The 24280-nt window shown below is 35.3% G+C and overlaps 1 protein-coding gene and 1 long non-coding RNA gene across 3 annotated transcripts; one reads left to right on the forward strand and one right to left on the reverse strand.

Annotated features, from left to right (window-relative positions):
• Positions 1 to 16411: 16411 nt before the first annotated feature.
• Positions 16412 to 18333, reverse strand: LOC107960100 (nematode resistance protein-like HSPRO2). Its single transcript, XM_016896310.2, has one exon. It carries the CDS (start codon positions 18093 to 18095, stop codon positions 16662 to 16664), a length of 1434 nt encoding a protein of 477 aa, XP_016751799.1. The 5' UTR covers positions 18096 to 18333; the 3' UTR covers positions 16412 to 16661.
• Positions 18334 to 20771: 2438 nt separating this feature from the next.
• On the forward strand, positions 20772 to 22328 carry LOC107960099 (uncharacterized). Of its 2 annotated transcripts, XR_001701100.2 has the most exons (5): positions 20772 to 20987; positions 21264 to 21435; positions 21553 to 21615; positions 21698 to 22058; positions 22184 to 22328. It is a non-coding gene; the product is annotated as an uncharacterized lncRNA (long non-coding RNA). The 2 variants fall into 2 exon arrangements; XR_001701099.2 differs by having other exon boundaries at positions 20788 to 21435.
• Positions 22329 to 24280: the final 1952 nt, after the last annotated feature.

Consider the following 24280-nt stretch of genomic DNA (forward strand, 5'->3'; position numbering starts at 1 on the left):
TAAAATATTTTCTAAATAATTATTTAATTGAAATATTATTATTTTTCATTATTTAAATGATTTACAAAAGAACTTATCCAAATTTATCACCTAAAAAGATCTACCAATTATATATTCTGATTGATTGAATTAGAAAGCAATTATCATATATGGCATCCTTACAAGATACAATGATCTGATGTTCATGTTCTAGTTTATGTGATTTATAAAATTTTAAAGGCTTAAATAAAAAATTGGCCCCTAAACTATAGTGTTTTTTTTCCACTTAGGTACCTAAACTTTTTTTTTTTGTTAGAAGTGGTATCTAAACTTTGATTTCGTTAACACTTTTGGTCTAATCATTACTCTTTGTTAAAAAAAACTATTAATCAATCATATTGTGCCATGTGACATTTTAAAACAATAATAGGGAAAAAAATTAGTAAATAAATTAGGTAAAATATCATATAAGAAATAAGAAACTCGGAGGGATTTATGTTACAAATAACCCTTTTACTTATTTTCTAAATTAAAAACTCAACAAAGTCTTGTTTATATCTATATATATAAAGGTTACGTTTTCTTTCAATATAGAAAAATCTTACTTTACAATATATATATCTTGTAACATAAAATTGTAAGCATTAATAATTGTCGATTTTTAATACCAAAAGCAAAAATTTTAATCCATTTTAATTATCCTACATGTAATTTTTTTTAATTTTTATTTGTTAAAATATAATTTAAGGATATATGTTGAATTCTTAACCCTACTTTTGTAATTCTTTTTTCCTAACAATAATGCAAAAGGAGAAAATCAAATGAATTTCAATACCATTATTATTTATTTCTAATTAAATATGTGGATGAATTATTTCATTTATGGTCGATCATGAGTTGTATGAGTTTATAGTAAGGTATCATCATATGTACTCTTCATATAGTTAATATAAATTTATTGATTTGAATGAGCAAAGAAATAAAGATTATCTTATCACCAATTAATATAATTAATTAAGAGATAAATAATAAATAAGAGTTAACCTTTGTAATTCATTCACTTAGAGAAATTGTATCCTATGAGAACCCTTTCATTAGTACTATAAAAATAGATCACCTCTAAGTCACTCAACCTATGTTTACAACTTTATAAATCTATTTAAAATAAATCACTATAACTCAACAAGAATTCTACCTTCTCTTCCTATAAATAGATGGCACCAGTAGAGCTATTAACAAAACTTTTGAGAGGTTGTTATTCTATCGAAAAATAGAGAGAATTTATTCTCAACTTATAAACATATTTTTCAGAATAATAATTTTACCGGTTTCTATTAAAGAAGAGAGAATTTCCGTTTTCACCATAAAAGGAAAACTTGTTCTTGTTCTAGTTCTATGTTTTGATTCAATTGGTTTGAACCCATATTCGAAGCAATTCGTAGTATGAGAATAGCAGGGAAGATCATTTGGTTGAAAGGCAAAAAACATCAAGGATCCACATATCCAAAAACACAAGTACGAATTCAGTTAAGGTTTATTGCTATAAATATCACAAACAGGGGCGATTTTTAAATTTTTAATTTTTCGCTGTGTAAGAAAACTATTTTTAAATTGAGTTTTTTCCAACAATATTTAGGAATTGTTTGCATGTCTATAGATTATTTCTATTTCGTACAGTTTTATTTGTTTTTTTATGATTAAATATGTAACACCTCTTACCCGTGTTCGACACCGGGACAGGATACGAGACATTACTAACTTATTCATAAGCGTACAAACTTTCTCAAGTCATAGAAATGCGAACAAATTAAAAACATTTCAAATTTCACCTTTACAACTCTAATGTGGGTCTACAAGGCCAAAAATATACTTAGAAACCAATTTGGGATCAATCCAGATCTCTTAAAGAGTTTTGGAAATTTTCACTAAAGACAAGGGTACACGCCCGTGTGGGAGGTGACACGCTCGTGTGATCGGCTTGACATGGCCGTGTTGGTGACCCGAGTGGCTCACACGGCCTGGTGTCTATTGAGACACGCCCGTGTCCCTAGCCAGTGTAGAATTTAATTTTTAGTTCAAGGTGCAGTGGTTTTCACACGGCTTGGCACACGCCCGTGTGCCTGGCCCATGTCTTCCCACACGGCCTCGACACGCCCGTGTCTTGGCCCGTGTCTGAAATTGGGGCATTCTATTTCTGACAACATCATAACCAAAAAGTCATACAGTCGAAGCACACGCCCGTGTGCCAGGCCGTGTCCTCCACACGGCTTTGTTTCTGCCCGTGTGATTATTGCCATGCATACTGACTTGAGATTTTTACGTGCAAGGGACACACAGTCAGAACACATGCCCTTGGGGCTGGTCGTGTGTCACACACGGCCTAGACACACGCCCGTGTGTCTACCCGTTGACAATATAAGACTATTTTCCACACCTCATTGCCACCCTTGTTCACCTATCTTCATGCTATAACCAACCAATACCAAACCAAGCAAAATTTCCATAATCAATTCGACCACAATAGACATTCATGCAACCATGATGATGCATCTTCTATAAACTCAAAAAGGAATGTTAGCCATCAAAGTGTGAGATTTACCCCGAGCCAATTCATTTGGTAAATGCTCAAGACATAAAATGATAAAGTCTAGACCTACACATGCCATAATTCAAAAATATAAATCCGACTATACCGAGTGTTTCGAATGATAGTGTGATCGATATCTCTGACGTCCGATGATCCTTAGGCTAAATAGGCGGTACTGTAAGAAAAATGGAAAGGAAGAGGGAGTAAGCATAAAAGCTTAGTAAGTTGCATATAAATGAATATACAACAACAATTTAATCAATGATCGTCATATTCATGACCCAGATGTAGGCATATATGTAACTTACTCATTATCATCCATACAAGTCACATAATATAATATGTATATTGAGCTCATATCTCATACGTACCAATTAGGTACCTGTACCATTCACAATACGGTTATACTTTCCTCATTAAAAAAAACATAACATCCACCGTTGAACCATTCGAAGTATCATCGGATATTCATTAAACCTCGAATATGGGTAAGGTGTCGATGCCATGTTCCAGACATGGTCTTACACTGGCTCATATCTCAAGTCGATGCCATGTCCCAAGCATAGTCTTATACTAACTATCATCTCGTAGCCGATGCATGTCACAGACATGTCTTACACTGGCTTACATCTTCAGGCCGATGCATGTCCTAGATGTAACAATTCGGTTTTGACCCTAGTCGGAATAATGGTTTCGGGACCACAAATTTGAGTTTGAAAAATATTTTAATATTATTTTCTGTGTCTATGATATGAGAATTTTCATCTATGAAATTTCTGTGATTTAATTTGTCTGTTTCTGTGCTTAATTATGAAAAAGGATTAAATCGCGTAAAGTGTAAAAGTTGAGTGCAAGATGTTAAAGCACCTATTTGGCTTGGCTTTTAAAATATGGGTTCTTACATGTAAAATTTACCATTTATGTTAATGGTGAACAATTATGGACATGTTAGGTAAGTTTTAATGATTTATTAATGAAGGGTAAAATGGTAAATGGTGTATTAAATGAATTAAAGTAAATTAAGTGCATGAAATAAGCCATTTCTTCATGCATTCTTGCCAAAAATCAAAAGAAAATAGGAAGGAATAGAGCTTTAGGGTTTCGACACTTGCAAGCATCGATTAGGTATTTATTTTTGCTTGGTTTTCGATAATTTCTACGTTTCTGTAATCGTTGCTTTGTGTTCTTTAAAACCCATGTCTAAATTTCTATTTTTGTTGAAGATTATAAAATGTGTCATTGATGATTATATGAGCTTTGTAGTTCTCTTATATGAATTATGAAATATATATGTTAAATTATCATGTTTTGTTATTGAATTTTTGATGAAATGAGCTATTTGGGCTAATTTGTGAAAATGAGGTTTTGAAGGACTAATTTTTGAATTTAACATGTTGTATGGGCTTATATAGAAGCCATGAAAATTAAGCTATCCCTTGTTGCAAATAAATTTTACATATTGGTGATTTTGTGAAAAACGGACTAAATTGTCAAAGTGTGAAAATGTAAGGGCTAAAATGTAAAGTGCCCTGAATATGTGTATATCGATTAAATTGAATGAAATGAATGATTAAATGGTTGAATTTGTATTGTATTAGGTCAAGAAAAAAGAAAATCAGACTTAGATCGAGGGAAGTCCAAGGTAGTCGAATAGTCGACTCATTTTCGTCCGAAATCCGTACGGTGTAAGTCAAATTACACTTATGTGTTAAGTTGATTAAATTCTGTGTTTATAAACTGTTATCTGTATTGGACGGCCTTAAGAGCCTGATAAAAGAACGTTGGTATTGATCGAGATTATCATATAAGACTGTGTCTGGGACACCGGCATCGATTTGAAATTTACGTGTAAGACCATGTTTGGGACATTAGCATCATATCTTTTTTTGTATAAGACTCTGTCTAGGATAGAGGCATCGATACTGAATTACATGTAAGACCACGTCTGGGACGTTGGCATTGTACTTTTATGTGAATGTTTATTCTGTTTCTGGATAGTCCAATGATAAAGTATGAGATATGAAATCTATAATTCCTACAGGTACGTTCGTATCGTACTTAATTTCTAAATATGAAAGACTATTTCTGCGAAGTAGGTTCGGAAATCATGAAAATGAATATGATATGCTTACAAGCAAATGAGCATGGTTAAGTTTATGAACAACTCTGAGAAATGGCTATGAATTTTTATTATTGTTTTGAACTACATATATATGCTTTATGTACTCAAACCAATTGTGTTTAGCTTATTAAGCTCTTTGTAGCTTACTCTGTGGGCTTACTATCTATTTTACAGTTATCGTAGCTACTGAAGGCTCGGGAATAGTCGAGGATTGTCATCACACCATCAAACTCTTTTTGGTACTTTCAAAATGTATATAATTATGTATGGCATGTATAAGCTAGAATGGATTAGTTGATATGTATGTACAAGTTATGCCATTTGAATTGGCTAGCAAATGATATATTTGTGTATTGTTTTGGTGTATGTCTTAATGTGCTATGTTCTAATGTGTTTTGGTCATATTTGAGCAATGAATTTTTTGGAAATGTTGGTATACTTGTTGCATATTAATGTTTGTAGGATTGGAACCGTATAAGGTGGCAAATTGGCTTAAACCAAGCCTGCATTGTGCCACATGGCTAAGGAACACAGGCGTGCCTCGTGGCCATGTAAGAAAGTCAGTAGCTAGCTAAATTTTACACGGTCATGGCATACGGCTGTGTCTGTTAGCCGTGTTAAAAAGTCAGTATAGGACCTCTTTTTGGCATAGTTGGACCACATGGGCGTGTCTTGTGCCCGTGTGAGTCACACGGCCTAGTCACACGGACGTGTGACTTGGTCAGTTTTGAAAATATTGATTAAGTTTTAAAATTTTTGAATGGGTTCGGTTTAGTTCTGACCTTCCCTAAATGTACATTTTAGGTCTCGTAGACCATCTTAATGGATGAATTGTGGATGAATATTTATGTATTGATATTATATGATATCTGTGAATCTGTGTTACTCTAAAATACTCTGTCTATCTGGAGACTCCCCTTTCTTATTCCGGTGATGGTTACGGGATAGGGGTGTTACATTTTATTAGTATCATAGCTATGGTTTAGTCGGTTCTAGGACTACCATAGTGTATATGAGTCTAGCTATACATGCGATATATTTGAATTTGTGATAGTGTGATGACTCCTGACTTTGAAATGTGCTTTTATATAGCAAATGGATCTCGATAGAGCTATAGCTGACGATGTTGAAAGTAATGCGCCTGCTCCTGCGTAAGTGGTAGTGCAAGATGATTCACGACCAGCTATGAGTAGCCGTGATAGTGAGGCTAAGCAAGTCTTCTATCAAATGATGAATGAATGGTTCACCTAATACATTAGAACCAATTCGACTGTACAACAACCTCCACCCCCAGTTAATCCTTCTCAGATTCCTGTCGTGACTTCTATGAATCCGGTTCAGCTAAATAGACCACCGGTTGATAAGATTAGAAAGTATGGGGCTGAAGAATTCTAAGCTACAATAAATAATGATGCTAAAAGAGCCGAATTCTGGTTAGAAAATACAATACAGGTATTTGATGAAATGTCTCTGAATCCAGAATAATGTGTTAAATGCACCGTTTCACTTCTAAGAGATACGGCGTATCATTAGTAAAAAACTTTAATATCTGTGGTTCCGAGCGAACGGGTTACCTGGGATTTCTTCCAAGCTGAATTTCGGAAGAAATACATTAGTCAAAGATTTATTGATCAGAAACGTAAAGAGTTTCTCGAGCTTAAATAGGTCCGTATGTCCGTTACTAAATACGAACGGGAATTTGTGAGATTGCGCCAATATACTCGGGAATGTGTATCAAATGAAGCAATAATGTGCAAAAGATTTGAAGATGGACTAAACGAAGATATCCGTCTGCTAGTGGGGATTTTAAAGATTAAAGAAATGGTAGTGCTCGTTGAGCGAGCATGTAAAGCTGAAGAATTAAGCAAAAAGAAAAGAAAAGCTGATTCTGAAGCTAGAGATGCTAGAAAGAGATCTTCGAGTAAATTATTTCAGTCTGGACCAAAGAAATTTTGAGATGATCAGAACTGTTCAAATACTAATGTAGGACATTCAAACCAAGATCGAGCTAGATCGTATTCGAACACCAGAGCCCCTGTTACTTCTGTTGCAAGTGTTGGAAATGTCCGATCTGAGAAACCTGAGTGTAAAAATTATGGTAAAAGACATCCGAGAAATTGTAGATTGAATGACCGAGCCTGTTTTCGATGTGGATCCTTGGATCATTTTATAAGAGATTGTTCTTGAACCCACTGAGCAAGAGAATGTACAGAATTCGAGACAGAGTAACACCTCAGCTAGAGGTAGATCTTCCAGAAACACAAGAAATACAAGTGGTGATCAAAGATCTACTAGGGATACTGCTGTTAGATCTGAGGCCAGAGCACCTGCTAGGGCCTATGCTATCCGAGCTCGTGAGGAAACCTCATCTCCAGACGTGATTACTGGTACTTTTACTCTTTATGATACTTCTGTGATTGCATTGATAGACCCTGGATCAACGCATTCTTATATTTGTATGAATTTAGTGCATAGTAAGACTTTGCCTGTAGAGTCTACTGAATTCGTAATTAGAGTATCGAACCCCTTAAGCAAAAGTGTCTTAGTTGATAAAGTCTGCAAGAACTGCCGTTAATGATTCGAGATACCTATTTTCTTGCTGATCTATTGCTATTGCCTTTCAACGAAATTGATATAATTCTAGGGATGGACTGGTTATCATTGCATGATGTTGTTGTGAATTGTAAAACAAAAGTCATTGATTTAAGGTGTAAGAATGATGAGATAATTCGAATTGAGTCCAGTGATCTGAATGGACTACCAGCTGTGATATCTGCAATGAAAGCACGGAAATATGTAAAGAAAGGTTGTGAAGCCTACTTAGCTTATGTGTTAGACTCGAAAGTGAATGATAAGAAAGTTGAATCAGTACCTGTTGTTTGTGAATTCTCTGATGTGTTTCCTGAGGAACTACCTAGTTTGCCTCCGAATCGAGAAGTCAAGTTTGGCATTGAATTGGTACCTGGTACTACTCCAATATCGATAGCTCCGTACAGAATGGCTCTGACTGAAATAAAAGAATTAAAATCTTACTTGTAAGAATTGACCGACCGAGGATTTGCTAGACCGAGTTTCTCACCTTAGGGTGCTCCTGTTCTGTTTGTGAAAAAGAAAGATGGCACAATGAGAATGTGTATTGATTACTGTCAACTTAATAAAGTGACTGTAAAGAACAAATACCCTCTGCCTAGAATTGATGATTTATTCGATCAGTTGAAATGTGCTACTGTGTTTTCAAAAATAGATCTGAGATCGGGTTATTATCAGTTGCGAGTAAAAGACTCTGACATTCTGAAAACTACTTTCAGAACGAGGTACGGGCATTATGAATTTTTAGTTATGCCTTTTGGTTTAACGAATGCACCTGCTGTATTTATGGATTGGATGAATAGAATTTGCAGGCCGTATTTAGATCAATAGTTGTAGTATTCATTGATGACATATTGATTTATTCATGTAATGAATCTGAGCATACTGAACATTTGAAAATAGTATTACAGATTTTGAGAAATAAACAATTATATACAAAGTTCAGTAAATGTGAATTCTAGTTGAGAAAAGTTGGTTTTCTGGGTCATATTGTATCAGCTTTCGGTATTCGAGTTGATCCGAGTAAGATTTCAGCTATTCTAGATTGGAAGCCTTCGAGGAATGTATCTGAAGTCTGCAGTTTTCTGGGACTTGCCGGTTACTACAGACGATTTGTAAAAGATTTCTCGATGATTGCAACTCCGTTGACAAAATTGCTTCAGAAATATGTGAGGTTTGAATGGTCTGAACAATGTCAGAAAAGTTTCGATCGGTTAAAAGCTCTGTTAACTGAAGCTCTGATATTGGTACAACCTGAGTCAGGTAAAGAATTCGTTGTCTACAGTGATGCTTCGTTGAATGGACTCGGTTGTATTTTAATGCAAGAAGGAAAAGTTGTTGTTTATGCTTCGAGACAATTAAAGCCGCGTGAGAAGAACTATCCAAAACACAACCTCGAGTTAGCTGCCATTGTATTTTCTTTGAAGATCTGGCGCACTATCTGTTTGGTGAGAAATGTCATGTGTTTTCTGATCATAAAAGTCTGAAGTATTTAATAACGCAAAAAGATTTGAATTTGCGATAGAGAAGATGGTTAGAATTGCTAAACGATTACGAACTTGTGATTGATTATCATCCAGGCAAAGCTAATGTTGCTGCTGATGCTTTGAGTAGGAAATCATTGTCTACATTGTGTACTATGGACGCTAATCTAGCACTGTCTGATGATACTTTGGTTTATGCCAAACTGAAAGCAAAACCTTTGTTTATACAACAGATCTGTGAAGCTCAGAAATCTGACAATGAATTGATAGCTAAACGAACTCTGTGTGATTCTGAATTCTGGGTTGATGTTAATAATTGTTTGAGATTTAGAAATAGACTTTGTGTTCCGAGAAATCCGGAGTTGATTCGGATGATTTTGAGTGAAGCTCACAGCAGTAGATTTTCTGTACATCCGGGAAGTACGAAAATGTATAACAATTTGAAACAACTATATTGGTGGCCGAGAATGAAAAGAGATGTTTCTGACTTTGTTTCGAGATGTTTAATCTGTCAGCAAGTTAAAGCTGAACATCAGGTGCCATCTGGGTTATTACAACCGATTATGATTCCAGAGTGGAAATGGGATCGAGTGACCATGGATTTTGTTTCGGGTTTGCCTTTGTCTCCGAAAAAGAAAGATGCAATTTCAGTTGCAGTTGATCGTTTGACGAAATCAGCTCATTTTATTCCGATTCGGTTTGATTATTCGCTCGATAAGCTAGCTGAGTTGTATATTTCTGATATTGTGAAATTGCATGGTGTACCATTGTCAATATTATCTGATAGAGACCCAAGATTTACATCACGATTCTGGAAGAAATTGCAAGATGCTCTGGGTACTAAATTGCATTTCAGTACTGCTTTTCATCCGCAAACAGATGGCCAATCTGAGCAGACTATTCAAATACTCGAGGATATGTTGAGATGTTGCATTCTCGAGTTCGAAGGTACGTGGGAATAGTATCTATCTTTGATTGAATTTGCCTATAATAATAGCTTTCAATCGAGTATTAAAATGGCATCGTACGAGGCTTTATATAGTAGAAAGTGTAGAACTCCGTTATATTGGTCTGAGCTTAGTGAGAATAAGATTTATGGTATTAATCTGATAAAAGAAACAGATCAGAAAGTCCGAGATAGTCCGAAAGCTGCCTCTGATCGTCAGAAATCATATGCAGATTTAAAACGAAAGGATATCGAATATGAGATCGGTGATAAAGTGTTTCTGAAGGTATCTCCGTGGAAGAAACTGTTCCGATTTGGAAAAAGGGGCAAGTTGAGTCCGAGGTTCATCGGACCATATGAAATCATTGAGCGAGTTAGGCCGGTTGCTTATAGATTGAAGCTACCATCTGAGTTAGAAAAGATTCACAATGTATTTCACGTATCGATGCTTCGACGATACAGATCTGATCCTTCGCATCGAATTTCTCCGTCTGATATTGAAATCCATTCAGAAATGACTTATGAAGTAAAGCCAATCTGTATTTTGTCCCGTGAGATTAAAGAATTGCGTAATAAGAGAATTATGTTAGTCAAAGTACTGTGGCATAGACACGGAGTAGAAGAGGCTACATGGGAGCCTGAAAATGCAATGAAACAGCAATATCCGAATCTGTTTAACGGTAAGATTTTCGAGGACGAAAATCCCTAAGAGGGGAGAATTATAATAGTCCAGTTTTGACCTTAGTCAGAATAATGGTTTCAGGACCACAAATCCGAGTTTAAAAAATATTTTAATATTATTTTTTGTGTCTATGATATGAGAATTTGCATCTGTGAAATTTCTGTGATTTAATTTGTCTGTTTATGTGCTTAATTATGAAAAAGGATTAAATCGCGTAAAGTGTAAAAGTTGAGTGCTAGATGTTAAAGCACCTATTTGGCTTGGCTTTTAAAATATGGGTTCTTGCATGTCAAATTTACCATTTATGTTAATGGTGGACAATTATGGACATGTTAGGTAAGTTTTAATGATTTATTAATGAAGGGCAAAATGGTAAATGGTGTATTAAATGAATTAAAGCAAATTAAGTGCATGAAATAAGCCATTTCTTCATGCATTCTTACCAAAAATCAAAAGAAAATAGGAAGGAATAGAGCTTTAGGGTTTCAACACTTGCAAGCATCAATTAGGTATGTGTTTTTGCTCGATTTTTGATAATTTCTACGTTTCTGTAATCGTTGCTTTGTGTTCTTCAAAACCCATGTCTAAATTTCTGTTTTTGTTGAAGATTATAAAATGTGCCATTGATGATTATCTGAGCTTTGTAGTGCTCTTATATGAATTATGAAATATATATGTTAAATTATCATGTTTTGTTATTGAATTTTTGATGAAATGAGCTATTTGGGCTAATTTGTGAAAATGAGGTTTTGAAGGACTAATTTGTGAATTTAACATGTTGTATGGGCTTATATAGAAGCCATGAAAATTTGGCAAGCCCTTGTTGCAAAGAAATTTTACATGTTCTAAATTGTCAAAGTGTGAAAATTTAAGGGCTAAAATGTAAAGTGCCCTGAATATGTGTATATGGATTAAATTGAATGAAATAAATGATTAAATGGTTGAATTTGTATTGTATTAGATCAAGAACAAAGAAAATCGAACTTAGATCGAGGGAAGTCCAAGGTAGTCGAATAGTCGACTCATTTTCGTCCAAAATCCATACGATGTAAGTCAAACTACACTTATGTGTTAAGTTGATTAAATTCTGTGTTTATAAACTGTTATCTGTATTGGACGACCTTGAGAGCCTGATAAAAGAACATTGGTATTGATCTAGATTATCATATAAGACCGTGTCTGAGACACTGGCATCGATTTGAAATTTACGTGTAAGACCATGTCTGGGACATCGGCATCGTATCTGTTTTTGTATAAGACCCTGTCTGGGACAGAAGGATCGATACTGAATTACATGTAAGACCACGTCTGGGGCGTTGGCATTGTACTTGTCTGTGAATATTTATTCCATTTATGGATTGTCCAATGATAAAGTATGAGATATGAAATGTATAATTCCTGTACGTTCGTATCGTACTTAATTTCTAAATATGAAAGACTATTTCTGCGAAGTAGGTTCGGAAATCATGAAAATGAATATGATATGCTTACAAGCAAATGAGCATGGTTAAGTTTATGAACAACTCTGAGAAATGGCTATGAATTTTTATTATTGTTTTGAACTACATATATATGCTTTATGTACTTAAACCAATTGTGTTTAGCTTACTAAGCTCTTTGTAGCTTACTCTGTGGGCTTACTATCTATTTTACAGTTATCGTAGCTACTGAAGGCTCGGGAATAGTCGAGGATTGTCATCACACCATCAAACTCTTTTTGGTACTTTCAAAAATGTATATAATTATGTATGGCATGTATAAGCTAGAATGGATTAGTTGATATGTATGTACAAGTTATGCCATTTGAATTGGCTAGCAAATGATATATTTGTGTATTGTTTTGGTGTATGTCTTAATGTGCTATGTTCTAATGTGTTTTGGTCATATTTGAGCAATGAATTTTTTGGAAATGTTGGTATACTTGTGCCATGACCTTGTTGGTATACTTGGCTTAAACCAAGCCTGCATTGTGCCACACGGCTAGGGAACACGGGCGTGCCTTATGGCCGTGTGAAAAAGTCAGTAGCTAACTAAATTTTACAAGGTCATGGCACACGGCCGTGTCTGTTGGCCGTGTTAAAAAGTCAGTATAGGACCTCTTTTTGGCACGGTTGGACCACATAGGCGTGTCTTGTGCCTGTGTGAGTCACACGGCCTAGTCACACGGACGTGTGACTTGGTCAGTTTTGAAAATATTGATTAAGTTCTGAAAGTTCTGAATGGGTTCGGTTTAGTTCTGACCTTCCCTAAATGTATGTTTTAGGTCTCGTAGACCATCTTAATGGATGAATTGTGGATGAATATATATGTATTGATATTATATGATATCTGTGAATCTGTGTTACTCTAAAATACTCTGTCTATCCGGTGACTCCCCTTTCCTATTTCGGTGACGGTTACGGGATAGGGGTGTTACACCGGACATGTCTTACACTAGCACTCGTCTCAGTGCCAATGCCATGTCCTAGACATGGTCTTACACTAGCTTCCATAATGTTGCTGATGCATGTCCCAGAGATGTCTTACACTAGCACACACAAGACACCCAATTATTACGGCATGAATGTTCGGTCTACTTCCTAAGGCTCCAATAGAAATTCTATTATCTCAATTATCATTATACATTATCAAATTTCATAATCAATCAATTCATGCTATATCAATTCAATGACAATTCAAACACATATATCAACAACATAGTTGTATTATTTACATACAACTTACCTCGAATTACAAAATGCACACGACTAGTCAGTTTGCTTGACTTTCCCCCGATCAAGGTTCGGATTTGACAACTCTTGATCTATAATAGTAAAATGCACTCATTTAGTCACTAATCACAATTAGGCAATCAAAAATTTACATCCTTAGTAAAATGATCATTTTGGCCCTAGACCTTAGCAAAATGACCATTTTTACCCTAGGCTCGAAAATCGATTTTTATCGAATTTATTCGTATCTTAAGCCTAGCCAAACCCTTTTTACTCTTATAGCAACTTCAAAATCTCACTATTTCACATATTTATCCCTTAGTTCACAACTTATGCAAAATAGTCCCTTTGGGTGTTTTTATGCTATCACCTCTCACAAAAGTTGTTTAGGACTCTTCTAAGACTCATATTCTTCCATAAAATTTTAGAAAATAACATGAATATTCACATAGTGAAACCCTAGACTTATTACCGTTTTGCAAAATAGTCCTCTCATTTGAAAGTCCATAACACAAGCATGCCAAAAATGTAAAAATCATCAAGAAAATCATCAAGATCACTTACATTATGAGAGAAATAAGTTGCTGCAAATTTTTAGTTTTAAAACCTCCATATTTTTTGATATTTTCGGTGAAGAGAAGAGATGAAGAAGAAGAAAAATGCTAGATAGGCCTTAGGCATTATTTCATTACCAAATCATGACATCACCTACCTAAACTTTGACTATTTGTTTAAAATTCATCTCATGGCCGGCCAAGCTACTCTATAAGGGTCTATTTTCCCTTTAAATACCCCTAATTTAATTCCTCTAGATAATTGACACATTTTGGCAATAGTTTGCAACTTTTTCTTTTTATGCGATTTAGTCCTTTTTCGCAATTGGGCAAGCCATCGCTAGAATTAATTCACCAAATTTTCCATACACTAATATTAACATGCTATGACCCCAAAATAATAATAAAATAATTTATTCAACTATGGATTTATGGTCCCGAGACCACTATTCTAACTAGGCCCTAAGTCGGGCTATTACAAAATAAATTGTTTTATTTTCTTTTAGCCAAAGAAATGAGAGAAGGTCTCAGTACCAAAGAGAAGGAACCCGTAGAGTAAATAAAGCTCTAAGTAAAGAAATCTGGTGAGTTCCTTCATACCTTGAGTCTAATATTTGTGTTATTTCGTTTAACATTTATCATTGTACATCCAGATAAGTGGCTTTGTCCTTTGGCTCTGATGCTCTGTATAAGGAAATGCATTTAAAAAGTCAGTGCATGCAAAGGTATAAACGATTAAATAGACTCAAAAACCTAGTATATACATGATGTGAATACTCTTTCCTTGGTTCACAAGCTCTGTATCCAGACTGGTGTAATGAGGCATCAGAGGGATGTTATGTATGATGAGTAAAAAAAAAAGAACATAGGATAATATGTTTTGCCTCTGTTATGACACTCTGGTGCAAACCATGGCTGGTGAAAACCCAACCTTACGATGGAACACAAGTGTGTGTTTGAAAACAAGGAGGAATGTTAGGAGGTACAGAGGTGATGAATGGTAAATAACTCTGATGAGCGATATAAAGATATAGGAAAATGGTTCTTCAAAAACTAGGATCAAAAGCTAGCACAAGGAAGGGAGTATGTGGGAAAATGGGTGTATGTGTGTAAAATAAGCAATGTACATTGCATGGAATGTAAACAGTAAGCCTGGCAATTAAAAAGGGGCAGTCCGCATAAGTGGCGAATACACGGAGCAATTGTGTCCATGATTGTCACATGTGAGATTCTAAAAACAGTTAGTGTCTGCCAGTAGGCTGAGTCTGATCGCAGTAGTATCCACCAGAAGATACATCAGATTAGAAAGAGTTTTGTATCCGCCAAAAATAGCATGTTAGTCCATTAGTTAGAGTCTAACCCCCTTGTTGTCTGATGGTGTTTTTAAGGGATCCATTTTTCGGGAACTCACTAAACTCTTTCAAACTTACCTAGTTTCTTCTTCTTACTTTCAGGTTTTTAATTGAATGTGGTGACAGCAAGGGAACAACCAGACTAGTGACCCATTTGTGAGCCTTCTTGATTTTCTTTTTGTGACATGTAATTGTTAGGGGTATCAGGACAATTGTTAGATGTTGCTATTTAAAAATCATTGAACTGCATTTTGAAAACGATATTTTGTACTTGTGAATGTTTATTGGTAGCCTTGTTGGCGTATTATTAATTATGGTTTATGGCATTATCAAATTAAATTGAGTTGAATTTTAAACTTTAGCTTAAGTGGTAACTCGAAAGGAAATTTCGTACAAACTATTGGATATGTTTCTAAGTTGTCGTCAAGTGGTGTGGTACCATTTTAATTTCGTTTTCAATTATATATATTCAAATTTACGGAACACCACTCTAGTAAATTGGTACCCCACCAATTCCAAAAGTTGGTCTTAAAAAGAAAAGTTTAGTGATTTCAACAGTTTACTCATGGCGTTCCATACCTAGTTCCGATGATCGGATCAAGTGTGGGGTGTTATAAAAAAGTTCTACAAGTTTAAGCTGCTAGCATGAAATGAATAAGGGATTTAACAACCTTGAATTTACGAAGGAAAGTTAGTGAGCAAATAGTTGAGATAAGGCACCTCCCGAGCAATCTTCGATAAGGAACATGAGGCTTATAAATTCCTGTCACATGTCAGAAACAAAGGCACATATACCTTTTGACTCCAAAACTTTGTCTCACATTAATTTTTCTTATAATATTATCGACTTAAGTACTGAATGGTGTTCTAAAGGTCGAAGTCTAGCACCTTCTAACTGATTTCTCCATTTATAAATCGCTTATAATTGACTAATAAAATTGAGATCAACATACCATTTCTTACATCACCTTGAAAATCAATCAAATAATGATTTCTTTGCACTTTTGATGTGATCAAATTTCCTTAAATAAAGAGATCATGTTTCTAAAAGAACTCTACTCCTAAAAAATGCATATTTGTTACTTTATTGAAGACCTGCTCAAGTGCAATTCAAGGAAAAAAAATAAGTTCAAGATTAATTTTGTAAGCGTTAGAGAAACTTATTTTAAAATAATCTGTGTTCAATTGGCAACTAATCTTTAAAAAGAAAATTTAATAGAGAGGAAAGGGGGAGACGATTAAGTTAATATATAGAAATAGTATTGCAACTTGATTAGTGAATTAAACGTGAATCGTTAAATCAAATATCAGAGTAACACCTTATAAACTTAAAAATATTTCGAATTATATAACCATAATTTTATATTATCTCCATTTTTACTATGCTAGTTTTCGTTGCAATTAATTTTCATAAAATTTAAATGGATATTATTCTATAAGAAAGTTAACAAACTTATAGTAATTGGATACAGTTTTATCAATAATGAATTTCTATTTTACAAGAATATAAGTATACAAAAAAATTAAATATAAAAACAATAATCGACTCTCAAGCATCAAGACTAGAAAGAATAATTAATCTTCCGCTTCTTTTCGATTTTCCAATCTGTGCATTTTATCTTTAGTTTCTAATCAAAATGAGTGGCACCGAGTCATCAGTTCTTCCATCGAGTCAACCCAGATCCACCGAGTTCACGATTCCAAAACTCGCCCAAAAAAGTCTTAGCCGCATCCAAACTAGGAAAATAAGCAGGCTCTAAGAATACCTGGCTCAACGAATCGACCGAGCCGGAGCCGGCCACGACTCGGTTCCCTTTCGCTTCTAAACTCCCCATAACCACCACCAACACCTGCTTATATCCGTAAAAGAACCGTTTTAAAGCTCCTTCGATGGCTTGCAAAGCTTGTACGAGGAAGACCTTATTGCCCTCCTGCTTCTCTGAGTACAATCTCATCGCAGCTTCTTGGATCCTGGGTCCGCCCTTAGGATCCACCTCCACACCCAATATAAACGGAACCTTGTGTTTCAATTCCTTGGAGATTTTCGTAATTTCAACCAAGCCTTTCGACCTGAAACAAAACGCTTCCGTTTCATTGACCGGTTTTATCAGTAGCTGACTTTTGAGGTGAAGGAAATCGTCGGGGTCCATTAAGAGGTGGAGATCTTCGATTTCCGCTAGAAGCTTCCAGATCCTTTCCATCAAATAACAATCGCTCGCGGCGGTTTCGAAGATTTCAGCGTCAATCCTCGAAGCGATGCGTTTCAGTACTTGTTTCGCCGTTTGGATCCACGATTCCAGGATCTGATGCGTCGTGAAAAGCGTTGCGTTCTCGTGGTTCTCGATGCAGTGGTCATACGGGCTCCTTTTAAGCGCGTGGATGTCGTTTGGCTTGCAAACGGCGTCGTAATCGAGGCTCGGTTTGCCGGACAAGTTCGGCTCTCCTAAACCTAGAGTGTACGGACAACGCCTCATCTCGCACTCAATGGTGTAAAGGATTTTCTGCGCGGCGTCTTCAGATTTCTGCCACGTGGCAAGTCGAGGCAACAAGCTGTCTTTGCTGGTTCGGCTGACCACCGTTGTTTCTCCATGAAGCTTCCAGACCTCGGCAGAGCTGCTCTCACGAGCTAGTACTCCGTTCGAAGAAGTTAGATCGACGATTGGCGCCGTGCCAGCTGCCGTTTTGTCCTCGTTTTCCTCCTCGCAAAGCATGGCGATGAGTTCGATCTGACTCGTGGTGAGTGACTCGAGTCGACGCTTCCATTCGCGACGGTTCGAATACGATCTAGGATCAGACAAAACAATCGAAATAAACCTGAATGTGATCTCGAGAGCATGCAAAGCGGGCTTCAAAACGCGCTCGTTTTGCCAAGCTGGAAACTCCTTTGTCTCCCATAACTTCCTCAACTCCGGTAGCCGGAGATAATAATCGTAAGTGGAGGAAGCCGAAGCTGAAGTCGAAAGTGGAGATGAAATATTGGAGAAGCGAAACGGCGTAGGAATCGAAACCTGAAGCTTATTAGAAAGTTTTGGGGATTTGTTTGGGATATCGGAAGAGACCATCTTCGCTTTCCAATCTAAATCAACCATTTTCTGGAAACGAATGAGAAAAGAAAATGGTTGGTAATTTTATTTTTCCTTCAGATTTGGGATTTTAGGTTCACTAGACTGATTTGGAAACGAAGGGAGATCGGGTGTGCGTGTGTATAAATAGGGTGGGGTGTTTGGGTAATAGGAAATGGCGTGTGGAAATGTCGAGGTGTTTGAATTTTTTTTTTGCGGGAAAAATTAAAAATTAAAAATTAAAAATGAACCTTATCCAAAAATTCAGACCGAAGTTAGGTCGTGTTGGAATGGGTTGTGGTAAAAGTGGGAGAGAACTGTTTCAAGACTGACTTGGGTCGTTTCTAATGTCCCGCTTAGACCGTTGATCAACTACATTTATCCTTAGCTGATCCACTCACCTCATAGCGCCACTAATTCACCAAATTCATTTTATAATCTTAAAATACGCATTTTGGACGTCAACTAACCAAATAGGCTGATTCATTTTACATAAAACCCTTAAATCATTACGATGTAAATTGTATTGGATAGGGCATTATTTGATCCTTTTTAAATATAAACATTGAAATATTCCTTCATACATTTGTACATCTCATACATTAAATAGTCCAAAGGATGCCAAATTAACATTCAAACATCGAGAAGAGTCAAAGCAATCACAACAAATTTGAATATATTTTAGACGATTTTGGTAAATGAAGATATGAATTGGCAGGATCGTTGCTGATGTTTGACTATTATTTGTCATAAAGAAACACAGAGACAGACAAGCCCTCCAGTCGGGTCAAATCTCAAACGCTACCTTATTTTTCCAAATTTATGCCTGTCCTTATCAACTACTCACCATCGTGCCATTGTCGCTCTCCGTCTTCTCTGCCGAAAATTATAATTAATTAAAAACTTCAAATTTACCGCTGCTTTTTTTTTGTTGTTGTTGGGTTAAAGTGAAAACGACGGCCGCCCACCTTCTTTATTCACTTGAAAGCTGCTCCAAATTTCAGTTTATTTCTCTCTTAACCAACGCCAAAATTTAATTGCACTATTAATATATACATTTAGTAAAATAGTAAATTATGCATATTAAAATATATATAAATACTATCAAAATAAAATTTTTATTGATTGGTTAATTTAATATTGTAATTAATTTAATTAGTGCAAGTTTACATCTTTCTATATATATATTTTTTATTAAAAAATATTTAATTAATTTATATCGTGAATTCAATAAATTTTTTTATTTTTTAAAATATTTATTAAAACAAACCTAATAATTAACTCTCTATATTTTATAGTCTCATTAAAAAATAGACACTAATTATATATTTTAAAAATTTCTCCATAACCAAGGTGACGAGGTCCTTGTAAATAATATAGGTATTAAATTTAAATCACTTTTTTCTCCGAGCCGATAGGACCGAAATGCTATCCAACACGGTGGCGCATTGTTTCGCCTAATAATCACGCGTCCCCAAACACGTGGCTCTTATTTATTGGTTAACATCCATCATGCTTGTCACGTGCATTACCCACTACACCCCTCTTCCTCCTGTCGGCTCCTATCAGGTTCATTTGGCGGTGCAGAACAGAGAATTTGGGTCTTGGCACGTGGCATTTAATTGCCTTGTACGATTAGCTTTAACCCGTTGATTTATGGAGCATAATTATTAATTGTAGTCCTAAAATCCTTACATTTGGCGAAAGATGAAGTTTATAATTATCTTAAAAGCAAAACAGAAATTATATGAAAAGAATAATGTGGTATGTTATGTATGGAGCAATGTAATGTGGTGGTGTTGGTTTGACTTGGAAGATAGGAATGGTTTTCTTGAAAAGGGAGCATATTTCAAGGCTGATTTCATGGGGGTAACATGCACCATCATGAATCTCATTTCCCTACTTTATCCACTTCTTGTTCTTAATTAATCTTTTTAGTATCCAATTTTAGATAAGGAAGAATAATAATAAAAAAATTGATTTTAAATTATTTGTTAAAAGAATATGAAATTCAACGTGTTTAAAAGATTGAAAAAAAAATTATTAACAAATTCTATATATTTATATAAAAAAGAGTTGATGAAATTTACATAACATAATTGAATGAGATTTGAAAAACAGGGATGAATATAAATTAAATATAAGAAGACCTTAAAATACTATCAATAGCATTTTCTGTTGGGCTAAGGAAACGATTGGTTGGGGTTAACTCTGTCATGCGTAATTGATCAACTTAGCGAGTCCAGGGAGGGGGGCTTACAACTTGCATATTAAAACTACCCCGCTCAGCTTTATTTTTCTTTTAATTTGACTAAAAAAAAAATAGAAAATCGCCATGGTTTTGTTAGAAAATTTATTTCATAAATTAAAGCCACCAACTCGTATATATATATATAAAGTAGATACTTGGGACGTTTAATCTAACTTTAACATATGATATGAAAAAAGAAAAGCGAGTAGGTGGCTGTTATTGGTAAATAACATAAATGATTTCATATACTATATGAATTTTATTTTGAAAATAATTCGACTGTACTTTTATAAATTTTGAAAACGAAATAAAACAAATTGTAGCAGCAATACTGGATTTAAATCCAGAAATGAAAGCCTATTAAAACGAAATTAAAAGACGAGCTCCAGTCCACACAGAATTGGCCCATAAACTTAAGCTGAAATAAAACAAATAAAAAGGAAATCTAATCTTATCTTATACCAGTCAAAATCAACAATTGGATACCATTAGTCAGTGTCTATTCACATCATCGCTCCAGCTTTTAATGATAGCAGTTTTCAAAAAATCTTTTAATCTTTTACTACCTATTTCCAAAAGAGGCCTTCTTTCCTTTTCTTTCAATCTGGTAGCCTTGGCCAGAATTTCTCTAGTGCACGGCGAACATACTCTGGAACTCCACCCAAGAAGTAATGGCTTTCTCCCTTCTTTAGAGCCTTTTTCGCAAGAACATGGGCATATGTATTCTCTGTTTTAGGGATAAAATGAAACTCTATCTCTTGAAAATTAGCCTTTTTGCTATGGATATCTCTGATGAGTGCTCCAATGGTCGATCTGTCGAAATCTGTACTTTGGCATTTCTTTATTACAGTTTTTGAATCACCCACTATATCCAGAATATTAAAACCTAAAGAAATTCCTAATCTCATGGCTTGTAATCCTGCATGTGCCTCCGCCGCAAACAGAGATGATATATCGGAGTGGATGACCATCTTTGATGCCAAGACCCCGCCCCCCACATCTCGTACTATCATACCTAAAACAGATTTGAAAGATTGTTGGTCAAAGGCTGCATCAAAATAGATTGTTACCCTTGTTCTCCGATTGACTATTTTATAGCCTCTGTCAACTTGCAAGGTGAGTTTCTTCTCTTCTATACCATCTAACTCAAAGATATAACTGCAAATTTGTTTCGAGATGTCCCTTCCAGTCGTACTTTTTCTTTCATAAAGAAACTGATTTCTGTTTGTCCAGATTAACCAAAGCCCGCAACAGAAAAGTCGACACTGTTCACTAGTCCCCCAACTAAAAACCCAGGTAAGCCATTCTCATATACTTTGAATGTCATTATTAAGTATCCAAGGAAGATTTAAGTATATCCATACATCCACTGTTGTAGGACACTGTCGAAATATATGATTAGTATCTTCCTCATAGTGACGACATTGAGGGCAATGAGCGTCTACAGCCACTTTCTTATGCATGAGTTAACAAGAGTAGGAATATAATTCCAGGAGATTCTCCATACTGTTATTGTAACTTTCGAAGGAATGTATAAATTCCATTGTTTCCTATGGAAATTTTTTGTTTCGGCCTGTATAATATTATTACTAGGATCCGAATTAGTCTCCTGTAATAGTTTCTAGGCACTTCTAACTAAGAAATCGTCGGACTGTTCTCCTCTCCACACTTGAAAGTCATCATATGCTATCTCTGGCAAAGGGATCTACATGATTTTATTTGCAATATCCGTATTAAAGGTATTGATAATGACATTTGTTTTCCAAGTTCTATTAGTGACCTCAATCAAATCCAATACTAACTCGATGTTTTCATTGTTGTCTTGATTCTATAATCTGTCTGCTTCATCCCTCAAAATCCATAGATCATCCCAAATAGAAATTTGGTCCCCTATTCCAACCCTCCACCAAAGACCTTTCTCTAGAAGTCCTTTTGCTGCCCAGACACTTTTCCAGATAAGCAAAGGTAAATTTCCTAACCAAGCATTATAAAAATTTAAGTTCGGATAATATTTTTCTTTCAAGACACGGGCTAATAAAGAATTGAGGAGATTAATAAGATGTCAACCCTACTTTGCTAATAATACAATGTTAAATCTTTCAAGATTTCAAAAACCAAGACCACTATATTCTTTTAATGAGCATATATCCTTCCAAGCACATCAATGAATACCTTTTTATCTCGACCTTTTTGTCACCAAAATTTAGCTATAATTGTAACACCTCTAACCCGTATCCGATGTAGGAATAGGGTTACGAGGTATTACTGAACAAATCACCTCATTCACATACATATATGCATTCATAATTAAAAATCTATTCAATCATTCACATTGTCCCTTATAAGGTTCTACGAGACCTTAAAACATGCTTAAAAGAGGTTCAGGACTAAACCGATAACATTTGAAAATTTTGGGAAACATAGAAAATTTTCATGCATTTAAGGGCTACACGCTTGTGTGAACAGGCCGTGTGCCTCACACAGCCACCAGACATGCCCGTGTGACAAGTCGTGTGAAAATAGCGCATACATTCTGACTTGCACCACACGGCCGAGGACACGCACGTGTGCCATAGTCGTGGGAAAACTGGAGGGGTTATTGACTTGGGTCACACAGCCGACCACACGCCCATGTGCAAGCCCATGTGCCACACACGGCCAGTAGACATGCTTGTGTGTCTAGGCCGTGTCAAACCTGTAGGGTATACTGACTTAATTCGAAGGGCACCCTAGAGGACACACGGCCGTGTACCAAGGTCATATGTCACACACGATCGAGTCATACGCCTGTGTGCTCAGCCATGTGGAGTGAAAATAGGCTTGGTTGAAGCCACATTTTTCACCCTCCTTGAGCATACCTAAAGCATCACTTTTCATGCCATTTCAATACATTAATAAGCAGCCAAACAATGCTATTTCATAATCAAGCATTCATATACTCAATTCGATACCATTTTTACATTCAAACACATACTAAATTAGCATGATTCATTCCTCATTACTCACCTATTCAAACAAATACCAAAATACATATCATACTCATCAATACAATCTATTTCAATATGTATTTTTACTACCATCAATCACACACAAAGCTTAACTCATAAATCATCTATTAGCCATTCCTTTATCATGTCCAAAATCATGTTTTTCATAAATAAATACTCATCATATACCAAATGACCAATTGATCATCTTAAACCATCACCAACCATACCAAATTATGCCATTACACATTGCAAATTACACATCAAACATAAGTCATTAATAATCTATATAAAATGACCAAATACATCACCAAAACCTTTATCAAAAAGACTCCAGCCTATACATGCCATATAACCAATATCACAAAGCTCATAAGTACCAAACCATAGCTGGATAGTGTGATGAGATCTCCGACGACTTTCAACTCGAGCAAGCCTCCGAATCACTATAAACATAGGAAGAAAAACACAAAGTAAGCTATAAATCTTAGTAAGCTCGTATGATAATAAACTCATATTATTTTAAACAATTACTCAAAACATGATAAAAATTCATATGATTCCACCATTCTATCTCGAATTCATACATGTAGTTAATCAATATTTGCATGAGTTTATTCATTCAAAACACTTATGATTTGAATATTTCTTATCAATTCATTCACATTTTCATATGCATAAGCAATTATATATATAAACTTTATTCAATTCAATATTTATCACCTTTTCTTTAGCCAAGTGAATTATGTGAAATAACATCAAATAACGATGTTCCGCACACTATGTGCCATATGTATATTTAGTTAAAACAACTATAACTCATATTTCGCATATCATTCCATTCATACCTCATTATAGCCAAATAAACACATTTTGGCATGAAACATACTTATACATAATCTTTCTCATTTTATATACATGATACACTAAGAGCTTACCAAATTACCTTCATTTGATTCTCATATAGGTTCTGT

Source organism: Gossypium hirsutum, chromosome A05 (genome assembly GCF_007990345.1).
Source record: "Gossypium hirsutum isolate 1008001.06 chromosome A05, Gossypium_hirsutum_v2.1, whole genome shotgun sequence".
Classification (NCBI taxonomy): Eukaryota; Viridiplantae; Streptophyta; class Magnoliopsida; order Malvales; family Malvaceae; genus Gossypium; species Gossypium hirsutum.

Excerpts from the sequence above, each read along its gene's own strand:
- LOC107960100 (XM_016896310.2), bottom strand. The coding sequence starts at position 18,095 with ATGGTTGATTTAGATTGGAAAGCGAAGATGGTCTCTTCCGATATCCCA.